This window comes from Triticum aestivum, chromosome 5D (genome assembly GCF_018294505.1).
Source record: "Triticum aestivum cultivar Chinese Spring chromosome 5D, IWGSC CS RefSeq v2.1, whole genome shotgun sequence".
NCBI classification, from domain to species: domain Eukaryota; kingdom Viridiplantae; phylum Streptophyta; class Magnoliopsida; order Poales; family Poaceae; genus Triticum; species Triticum aestivum.
In genome coordinates this window covers 347707512-347718648 of record NC_057808.1, presented here as the reverse complement: position 1 = coordinate 347718648, position 11137 = coordinate 347707512, and the positions used below count along the sequence as shown (strand labels likewise).

Genomic DNA, 11137 nt, shown 5'->3' with positions numbered 1-11137 from the left:
GAAAATTGACTTATCCATATTTAATAATCAGGTGACCTACATATAGCTAAAGTTTAATTAGACTGCCTTAAAAAGACCTTTATAAAGCACATTTCAACACAATTTTAGTGACAAGTGTTATGATTCAAATAGTTTTCTTACCCCATCCTATCTACCTTTTGGTGCATGCATACATGCTGTCATTCAGGGCTAAAAAAAAGTTTTTGTAACAGTGCACACCTTTTGATCCTTTCCATCCTCCTCCTCTGACCCTCCCCCCTCTCTTTATAACTGACGCTCCTTCACCTGGCTTCATACAACTGCAAGATAATCCAAAACCCCAGTGACACTACGCTGTTATCCCAAAGCCCAAGGTGGCAGCATCAAGCAAGTGAGCAGAGCAGCAGCAGCAAAGCTGAGCTTGAAAGCTCCATTCCCACAGTAATGGAGTTCTTGTCGCAGATGTGGTCGCTCCTGGGCCTCCTCACCATCCTGCAGAACGTCCTCCCCACGCAGCTCCTCTCCCTCCTCCACTCGCTCTGGCAGTCGCTCCAGGACTCGCTCACGCCCTACTCCTACTTCGACGTGCCGGAGTTCCTCGGCTCCGCCGCCGTCGAGCCCAATGCGCTCTACCGCCACGTCCAGCTCTACCTTCACCGCTCCCTGCTCCTCTCCTCCCCTTCGCCTCCCCGCCTCACGCTCTCGCTGCCGCGCTCCGTCTACGGCAATGCCTGCGCGGCCGCAGCGCCGCCGTCCGTGTCGCTGTCCCCGAACCACTCGGTGCCCGACGCCTTCAACGGCCACCGCGCCGTGTGGACGCACCACGCCGACACGCTCCAGGACTCGCTCGAGGAGCGCCGGTCCTTCTCGCTGCGCCTCCCCAAGAGGCACGCCGCGGCGGTGCTCCCGGCGTACCTGGCGCACCTCGCGGCCGCGGCGGACAGCCTGGAGCGCTCGTCGCGGGCGAGGAGGCTGCACACCAACGCTGCGTCTCCGCGCGGCTCGGCGTCGTGGTCGTCGGTGCCGTTCTGCCACCCGTCCACGTTCGAGACGCTCGCGCTGGACCCGGACCTCAAGGCGCGCCTCCTGGCCGACCTCACGGCGTTCGCCGACGGGAGGGAGTTCTACCGCCGGACTGGGAGGCCGTGGAAGCGCGGGTACCTCCTCCACGGCCCGCCTGGCTCGGGCAAGTCTTCGCTGATCGCCGCCATGGCGAACCACCTCCGGTACGACGTGTTCGACCTCGAGCTCACCCGCGTCACCACCAACGCCGACCTCCGCGCGCTCCTCATCCAGACGACCAATCGCTCGCTCATTGTCATCGAGGACATCGACTGCTCCCTCCACCTCACCGGCGACCGCGGCCTGGCCTCCACGAGGCGGCACAAGAGACGCCGCGCGGCCGCCTCCGATGACTCGTCCGACTCGGACGACGACGTCATGGGCGCCGACAACCACCGCGGGAAGGTGACCCTCTCGGGGCTGCTCAACTTCACCGACGGCCTGTGGTCGTGCTGCGGCGAGGAGCGCATCATCGTGTTCACGACGAACCACGTGGACGGCATCGACCCGGCGCTGCTGCGGCCGGGGAGGATGGACGTGCACGTGCGCCTGGGCCCGTGCGGCGCGCACGCCATGCGCGAGCTGGTGGAGCGGTACGTGGGCGCCGGCGTCGGCGACCAGGACATGCTCGACGCGGCGGAGGGCTGCATACGGGACGGCGCGGAGATGACGCCGGCCGAGGTGGGCGAGGTGCTGCTGAGGAACAGAGACGAGCCGGAGACGGCGGTGACGGAGCTGGCGGCCGAGCTGAAGGCCAGGGTGAACGCGGCCGACGATCTCCAGTGGGAGGACTCGGCGGCGGAGCTCTCCGACGAGTCGCCGACGAAGAAAGGCAGGAAGGGGTTCGGCGGGTGGGAGGGCAAGGTCAGGATCTTGGGGAGGCTTCGGAGCCTCACCAAGTCGGACTCCGGCCGGAGAGGCGTGTAGCTCCGATTACGTCTGGCGTGCGTTTTAGGTTAGGCAACAATGGAGCGCATCTTCACAAGTTTAATGTATTGGTTTGATGGTTTCTTGTAAGCTATAGTAGCCATGATCGACGGCTTCATGGCCGAGCAATATTCGAACCTCGCCCTGCGCGCGCACGTACCGACGTACGGCACCGGACAGGACGGCTTATACAGTTATACTTGCCCGGCACGAGCCTCCCCTCCCATCCCACGTATACTTGAACCTCGCCCGTACCTTCCTTCTCACGTAGCCTCGCTTACGGGAGCTGGCGCCGATTGCACCATGACCGGCGACGAGCACGCCGGCAAGGCGTGTCCAGCCCGTGGGATTCGTTCCTTTCGAACCTGCAGAATTCTATGGATCTTCGTCGAAATATCACTGGGAATACTGGTAATCTTCAAGAACCTGTGGGTTCGGTTACGGCTGGCAGAAGCACAGCCCACGCTGACGCCTCCCTCCGCCGGCACCGCCGGCACGACGATCATGACGGCCGCGCGAGTAGCCGACATATTCGCCATGATCGACGTCCACGCCGCCGCGGGGACAATGAGCGGCAATCTGGTCGAGGCAATATGCGCCATGATCAACGATGCCTGCCACGACGACGACGCAAAGGACTTGCATAGCCAGAAAGGGAGAAGGCGGCGCGAGCGCGACGCCGGCATCGGCAGCACCCGCTGCTACAAGCAGATGCGCAGGCTCGGCAAGGGCTCCAGCGGCCGCGTCGTCATGGCGCAGCACCGCGACACCGGCCAGACGGTCGCCCTCAAGACCATCCACGCGCGCGGCGGCGCGAGGCGCCCCAACGTCGGCGAGCTGCTCAAGGAGGCCTGCATCCTGGCCGCGTGCCGCGGGCACCCCAACCTCGTCGGCCTCCACGCCGTCGTGCGCGACCCAGGCACCAAGCAGTACTGCCTCGTCATGGACTACGTCGGGCCCAGCCTGTTCCATGCTCTGGACAGGCACGTGGAAGAGCACGGCCGCGCGTTCCCGGAGGCCGACGTGCGCCGGGTCATGCGGCAGCTGCTCACGGGCGCCGCGGCGATGCACGAGCGCGGCATCATTCACAGGGACATGAAGACTGCAAACATCCTCATCGGAGAAGAAGCCGGCGGCGTCGTGAAATTCTGCGACTACGGGCTGGCGATGCCCACGGCCAAGGCAGAGCCGCCGTACGGGCTGGCCGGGACGGTCCCCTACATGGCGCCAGAGATGCTGCTGGAGAAGCCGGAGTACGACGAGGGCGTCGACATGTGGTCGCTCGGGTGCGTCATGGCAGAGATGCTCTCCGGCGAGGAGTTGTTCAGCGGGGAAAAGACGATGGGCCAGATCGGCAAGATATTCGATGTACTCGGCGCGCCGGGCAAGAAAACGTGGCAGCACTTCGAGTCCGCGCTCCGAGCTGATGAGGTGCGGCAATGGCGGGCACGGCAGCGAGAAGTGCGGCGCCACGACCGGCTGCGGGAGCTGTTCCCGGAGGAGCTGCTGTCGTGGCACGGGTTCCATGTCTTGAAGGGCCTCCTTACCTGCAACCCCAGCAAGAGGCTGACAGCAGCCGGAGCCCTCCGGTGTCCCTGGTTCAAGGTCGACGGCCCTGGAACTGATGATGCTTCCGGTCACGGGATCGGCGGTACGGCATTAGCCAGGCACACTGCATAGAGAGGAGCAGCAATAGTTAGATGAATTCGCCACACAGGAAAAACAACTAAACTGACGAAAAACCAGCGAGGGAATGAATAAAAATGTATAGCTTGTTTATTACGATCGGAAATGTAAAAATATGATAACTCTACTGGAGTGGATTGCACAATCTAGGCGATCACTTCAATTAAAGTGTCATCAAAACGAATCACTTGCATGTGAAAAACGCAAAAGTAGATAACATAGTCACTTACATATGAAAAACTATGTTCAAAGAGATAATCTAAGTCTTCTAACTTCGAATGAGTCGGTATACTGCAGACAGAGTAAATTTTTCCTTGACAGTACACAGAACAATTGCTTGCAGAACCAGGTGCGGTATTTCATAAGATAACAAAAGCAACACTGTCACATATGGATTTGCTTACCATCGAGGGCAGTGGTGGCAGCATGGTCTGTTGCCTCCATCAGTTCTAATCCAGGTGTCTGCAGCCTGAAATCACTGAGAAATAAATCTAAAAAAAAATATCAAGAAACAGAAGCAAACCAAATCTGGCAATCCGATCTTATACCCATTCTTAACCACATTTGAACTGAAATTGACTAGTCTGCATTTAAAAAGTAATGAGAACACACCACAGCACAAACCAAAACATTTATGCCTGATAATTAGGCAGAAAGCTAACATAGCTGGTGCAAAAAATAGCATAAGAACCACCGTTCAGTTGCCTGCCATGCTTTACAGAACATGATTAGGGTATCCTTCCATACAGGGTTCCAATTATTTACCCTGTCAGGGTAACTCAAGATTGAACAAAGACCGGTGGTTATAAGCACAGCGCACCAAAAGCACAATCAACGCTTCTTCGGTGCAGCAGGTTTGGGAGGAGGCGCAGCAGAACCTGCAGTCTTTGGCGGTGACGACATCATCACCCTGTGCTTGTACATCTTCCACCAGTTCGCTGACGCCTCCTCGACAGTCCGGTAGGTCCAGAAGTGCGGCCTGGCCTTCTCCCGCGCCATGAGCATCTCCTCTACCTCCGCCCTCGACTTCGTCCTGAGCATGAGACAGTCGACAAGATCGCGCCACTTGCTGGAGCAGTTGTCAAAAACCCCGTAGCGGTAATAGTTCTGCATCTGGTGGAATGGCGAGTAGCAGGACCATAGTGCATTGAAGTACTTTATGCAGTCCAGCCGTGATGGCGGCCGGTTGGGCTTCTCTTCGGGCTCCATGCTTCTAACTGCCAACCAAGAAATGGATTTACATGTGAGACATAGCCGCATTCCTAGAACCACAAGAAAAAACAGAAATACGAAAGGAATATGGATCAGAAGGAATGATAAGAGCAACTCCAACGGGGCGACCCATTTCGTCCGCTGGCGTCCGTTTGGGTCAGCGCGGACACAAAAGTCGGCCCAACGCGCCGACCCAAACGGACGCGCGTCCGCTTGGCGTCCGCATGCGGACCCATTCCCGGCCCATTTTTGAGCCGGATTTGCGTCGGCGCGGACACGAGACGGACGCGCGCGCCTACTCCTCCCCCCGGGCCCGCTGGTCGGTGGCAACCTCCACCATTTCCCTCCATTTCCCCAAAACCCTCCCGCCCGCGCGCGCTCCCGCCCCACCCCCGCCATGGACGACGACCTCGACCTCGACGCCACCGCCGGCCTCGCCTCCCTCGCCTCGTCCGGCATGACGACCGCCCCCTCCGGCAAAGGCAAGCCTCGCGCCCCCCGCAAGACCCCCGCCGCGCCCAAGCCAAAGAAGGCGCTGACGCCCGAACAGCAGGCAAGGGAGTCGGCCAAGAGGAAGGGTCGGAGGCACGCCGCGGACGCGAGGGATGAAGCCGTCGCGGCTGCCACCGTCGCCGCCGCCGCGCAACAGGAGGTCACCAACGCCCGCGTCGCCACGGCAACGAGGGAGGCGCTCTAATTGCTAGGGTAAACCCTAGCTAGCACGGCCTCGTCAATGCCGTCGTGGCCGCGGCCAGCACCGGCTCATCCGCGTTCCCTCGGATGGTGCTGCCCGACTCGCCCCGCGCGTCGGCTTGCACCCCGATGCCCGGCTTCCACGTGTACCCGCAGGCCTCCCGCCTCTCCGAGGAGTGCTCGCCCGATGTGAGCGTGGTGGCGCCTTCCACGCCCGCGCCCGCGCCCATCGACCTCAACGCCACACCGGTGGCCGGTGGCTCGTCATCTGGATGCGCGAGGAAACGCGCGCGGCAGATGCCGGACGCCCGCAACCTGTTCGACGGAATGCCGGCCGCCGGCGACGAGGACTACATGCAGAACCTCATCTTCGAAGGTGGTGTGACGGCCGCTGGCTACGATCCCGACGAGACACAAAGCCAGGCCGGTCGAGGGGCGTTCACGCCGGCCGCTGGTTACGATCCCGATCAGGTGGCCTTCATGCGTGATCAGGTCGGCATGGACCTAGACGGCTTCCCACTTGACCACGAGTTTCCGGACGACTACGGGCAAGAGGAAGAGGACGAGTGCGACATCGAAGGTGGATCTCAACACCGTGACGCCAAGGAAGAGGCCGTGGTTCGAGAAGGTGCAGGCCTACATGCTCAAGTTCACCGACGAGTGATCTCGTGGCGGCGAGCGCCTTCCTTTTTTTGTATGCCAGCTTGTGTGCTGGCATGACCAATGGGCCGCGATGGCGTGGTCGAACTCAAGTCACACCCCTTTTTGTGTGCTGGCATGTGTGCCGGCCGCTGGCGAGTGCGCCAACATGAACTGTGTGGTGATATTTTTTGAAGCCGGCATTGTATGCCGGCGCTGGCATGGTGCCGGCATGAGACATGGCCGCTGGCATGATCTATGGCCGCGGGCCTTTTTTAAAAATTGAGTGCGGACATGAAATGGGTCGGCGCGTTGGGCGCACTGCCGACCCAAATGTAAAACAGGGCGGACACCGGGCGGGCGGCCAACCCAAACGGACAAAAAGCGGACAAATGCGCCGTCCGTTTGGGTCGGCCCGTTGGAGTTGCTCTAACTCTTCTAACCTTCCTTGCTGCTGCTGGCACAGAGGCTTGGGTTAGAAGAGGACGAGCTACTGGACAAGCCCTATTTCAACAGAGATATCAGATCTGGAAGGAGGAGGTGTGGCTAAGCACAAGTGAGCATACATACAAATAACATTATAAGCTATCCAAACATAGTGTTACAAAATTAAATTTCTGAATAAGTTTAAACAAAAATAAACTATGAAGCACATATTCTCACAAGGTTCACTAATTAGTAGGTAATTACTTTTATAAGGATCACTTTCTAGCAAGCTTATCCTTCAGCCATTCTCCATTTAGTTTTCTTGTAGTGTTCTTGAATCTTGATGGCTACTAAAATGGACCACAGCATGATACTACACATATTTCGGGAAAGATTGGCCATGATGGAAATATGAGGACAATCTTAATAATGCATGCCAGTGAATGCTCAGATTATTATACTGAGGGCACTTCCAGTGCGTCGTATCTTAAGCTGTATCCAACAGCATAAAATAGGTGTTAGATACAGCTTTCCCAGTGGTATGTATGTCAGTGTTGTATCTAAAGTTGCTGCCACTTAAATGTTTTGTGTTCCAAACTATTGTTTTAATCTTGTAGCCTGTTTGCGTCAAGGCTAGATAGGAGGAAAATGCAGACTTTGTGCTTCCGGTGTCCTGGCATGTATATGCTACAGCTGTTGTACAAATTTTCTGCAATAATTGACATAAGCTCCAGTACAAGTTTGTGCAGTAGATACTAGATAGACTAAAGCTCTAGTACAAATTTGTGAAAGTAACAACTGAAGAGGGAAAACAAGCTTCATAGTTCAACAAAATCAACCTGGGAGTTAAGTAGAGCCCAACATCAGTACTGTACAACCGAAGAGATTAAACAAGATTCAGAGTTCAATATTTTCAAGTTTCAGACTTTGGGGTTAATGAGCAAGACCATACATACCAGTGAACTAAATTGGCATGCACTTTACTTAGTTCAAAACTTCAAATGATAAAAAATGTGGTCCGTGTTAGCCGAGACGAGAAACAGCATTCAAAGACTGCTTCACTCTTCATATCTATTTTCCTTATGATGTTCTGAAACTATATAGAATGGTAAACAAATAGAATCATGTCTGGGTATCCATGTGAAATAATTGGCCGCCTTACTTAATTAGACTTCTTAGTAAAAAAGGATTGGGGGAAGACTAAAATAGAAGACTACACACAGTGCAAAAATTTCGACAGTGGACAAAGATGGAGACTAAATAACGATGATCCATTGGAACTAAAAAAATATCCACTGGAAAACTAAGAACAGAGAATGACGGACACATGGCACTGATTCGTAATATAACAGAACCCATGGAATTAACCATACAAAAATCAAGCACTCGATATGGCTAATTCTGTATAGAAGCTGCACTTATTCGGTCCTCATTCCCATACCGGTGCCAAGGTACTCCGGGAATCTAGTAGCTACCTGGGGTGAGGGGTGACGAGGAGAGGACGGCCGCAGGAGTGCTGTAAGCGAGGAGGGGAGGTCACAGCGGCTGGAGTGTTGTGGGCGGTGAGGAGGGTGCGTGGCAGCCAGATCTGAGGGCGTCGATGGGCCGCACAGGATCGGGAACCACTTGCCTACGGTATGGTCATTTGGTGGCAGACTCTAAAAACTATGGAAACTGATGAGACCATGATACTAATTAGTAATCAATTTGAATCTAAGTAACTATCCCCTCGACCACCACACATAAATCACCATTCTCATCTGTACAGGTCTGAAGTTCTGAACAAGATTACAACACACTTTTGCCTGCTAGTATGTTTACAGTCAGGAACGAACAGTAGGATCTATCATCTTAGCCTCAGACGATGTACCTCGTGGAGAAAGTCATAGGTGGGTTTGTGGGGTTGTACTTGTCGGAGGAGAAGGTGGTAAAGGGGCAGCGCCTCCAACGGAAAGATGGAGACTGGGTGGCTGCTCCAACGAAGGTCCTAAAGGAGGCTACTCGTGTTCCCTTACAAGTTACAACCTTTAGGTCTCATTTGGCAAGGGTCTTCAAGCCCCTAGGGGATTTGGTGATCTCCTCCCTTCCACCCCATCCCCATAATTCCCCTCTCATCCCCAAACCCCTCACATCCTCAATCCCCTTTCTACAAAAAGAACTTGTTTGGTAGGCAGGATTTGTTATTCTGAAATAAGATGGTGCAAAATAGCAGTACTAGAGTTAAAAATCCAATCTTTACAACTTAAATAGCTCTAGTGTGAGCTTTAGAAAGACTAGATATTAAATAAGGCAACCGCAGGACTACTTCAGATACAAGGCAAACAAACACAATGGGCAGCAGTTAGCAGTATGTTGGTATTGTAACTCTGTCTCATGTATTTGCAGAAGCTATTATTTATTTATATCGAATCTCCTAATAAGCAGCTCTCAATAACCACGGAAAACCCATCTCAGATGCTGAATGAATCATGGTCAACGAAGATGGTTTTGTTATGTAATCCTCAAGCTAAGCTAATCAAATTGAATAATTAGCAGAACTAGAGTCAAAGGGAAGCTAAGCTGATGTGATTGCATGTCCACTTTTCAGTTCACAAATTACCAGTGCGAAGCAATGTACAAATACGGAGTCTATCATCAGTTGACAGAATAGAACTACTAGGCTAGAAAGCTGAAGAAGTTTGGGGGAATTCTGACTGATAAAGATAAGATGCCATGTAGTATGAGCTAACACTGTCCAAATACACACTCGTCTCTGCTTAACCAAGAACTAGGTTCCATCAAGTACTACTAATAAACTTAATCGCTAGATAAGCAGATCCTTCACAAAGAAAGAAAGAAAGAAAGAAAGAAAGAAAGAAAGAAAGAAAGAGGGGGGCAATGGTGGAACCAAACAGATCAGCAGATGCCAAGAACGCTACCGCTGCCGTGAGAAAGAAGAAGCTACCTAAGCCATAAGAGGAGAAGCTATCGGAGGCGGCAGAAGCAGAGCGGCCGCGCATCACCACCAGCTCGCCGTCAAAGCAAACAAATCAAGAAGGCGACGACCGCGGCCGTGGCGGGGCTCAGCGCTGGCGGTGCGTACGCTATCCTACTGGACGGGGTGGGGAGGGGAGGGGAGGGGGAGACTCGGAATTACCGGCTAGTTTGCCGGAGGAGGGACGCCGGCGTCGATGACCCGGCGGCGGCGCGTCGAGGAGGCTGCGTGAGTCTCGTGCTTTTTTTTTCGTTCCTCTCGACCCTTTTTCCTCTCGGATCGTGGGAGCTGGGCCGTTGAGCTCTCTGGACAATCTTGATGGGCCGGCCCAGCAAGGACGCAGTGCAGAACGTTTTTGCATTCGTTCGTTTCAACCGCCGGCCCTCTGGTGGCAGCTTTGTATGCAAACATGTCCGTGCGTTGTAATGAAAAAAAAAATACAAACTCCTAGCATAATAAGCACGCCTAAAAACATCTCCACAGGTCCACATTGTCTATTTCAACACAATGCATCATCTATGTCGCCGTTTATCCTCCTTTTCGCCTTCACTGGCCACGATTACGGTGTTCGAAATACGTCCATAATTGATCAATCCCAAAGATGATGATCTCAAGCACCGCATGCACACCGGCCATTGAACCATGCCATTTCAAGTGAATGATCAATAGTTTTAAAACTAATCTCATCAACCTGGATTTGATGGCCACCCTTCCCGAGCTACGACCTACACACCTAGTCCATACACCATCCCTCATACAGTAGCTCATTTTTAAATTCTATATTTATTTTTAAAAATGTATCAATGTTCTTTTAAAATACATAAACACTTTTTAAATCACATGAACTATATTAAAGAAGCATGGATATTTGTTAAGTTATGAATATAATTTTTGGCACGTGAACACTTAGAATTACATCAACTTTTCTTACGAAAAGGGTTAACAATTTTCAAATTGTATGAACATTATTTAATACGTGAACACTATGTTTAAACTACATAAAAAAATTAAATGCATGGATGGTTTTTAAAAATTACATAACATTTTTCAGAAGGCATAAAAACATTTTAAATAACAGAAAAATTAGAACGCATGAAAAAACATATTAATTGGATTTGGGGTGTAGATAGTGATCAGCTTACACGTACACGTGCCTCAGTTTTTTTCTTGCTATAGTGAGTGGGAAAAGAGTTATTATCAAAGAGAAACATGACCATAATTCGCCGGGTTTGGTCGGACGGCAAACCGCAGACTTTATTTCTTTAATTCCTTTGTCGGCGTTTTGGGACCAGGGTACTCAGACTTGCCTGCCTGCGGCCCACGGCGTGGCTCCATCGACGGCCTGGTACGGCCCATCTTTAGCATCAACAACGTAAGACCCTCGCGAGGCGGACGACGCCAAGACCTCCAGAAGGAGCGGCCTCCTTAGGCTGGTTCCTGAGAAGCGGAGATTTCTATGTGAGCCCTCACCTTGTGAGGTTCGGATGACGCAAGCCATGACGACCAAGGTCAGGCGAGCGCCAGGGAGCGCAGTACAGC

At 53.3% G+C, this 11137-nt stretch overlaps 3 protein-coding genes across 3 annotated transcripts; 2 read left to right on the top strand and 1 right to left on the bottom strand.

Annotated features, from left to right (window-relative positions):
• The first annotated feature begins 302 nt into the window (after positions 1 to 302).
• On the top strand, positions 303 to 2099 carry LOC123121664 (AAA-ATPase At4g25835). Its single transcript, XM_044541679.1, has one exon. It carries the CDS (start codon positions 424 to 426, stop codon positions 1966 to 1968), a length of 1545 nt encoding a protein of 514 aa, XP_044397614.1. The 5' UTR covers positions 303 to 423; the 3' UTR covers positions 1969 to 2099.
• Positions 2071 to 3763, top strand: LOC123120591 (putative cyclin-dependent kinase F-2). Its single transcript, XM_044540596.1, has one exon. The coding sequence runs from the start codon at positions 2071 to 2073 to the stop codon at positions 3646 to 3648; it is 1578 nt and encodes a 525-aa protein (XP_044396531.1). The 3' UTR covers positions 3649 to 3763.
• Positions 3764 to 4183: 420 nt separating this feature from the next.
• On the bottom strand, positions 4184 to 9913 carry LOC123121663 (uncharacterized). Its single transcript, XM_044541678.1, has 2 exons — positions 9761 to 9913; positions 4184 to 4871 (listed from the first exon to the last, which is right to left on the bottom strand). The coding sequence occupies exon 2, from the start codon at positions 4861 to 4863 to the stop codon at positions 4486 to 4488; it is 378 nt and encodes a 125-aa protein (XP_044397613.1). The 5' UTR covers positions 4864 to 4871; positions 9761 to 9913; the 3' UTR covers positions 4184 to 4485.
• Positions 9914 to 11137: the final 1224 nt, after the last annotated feature.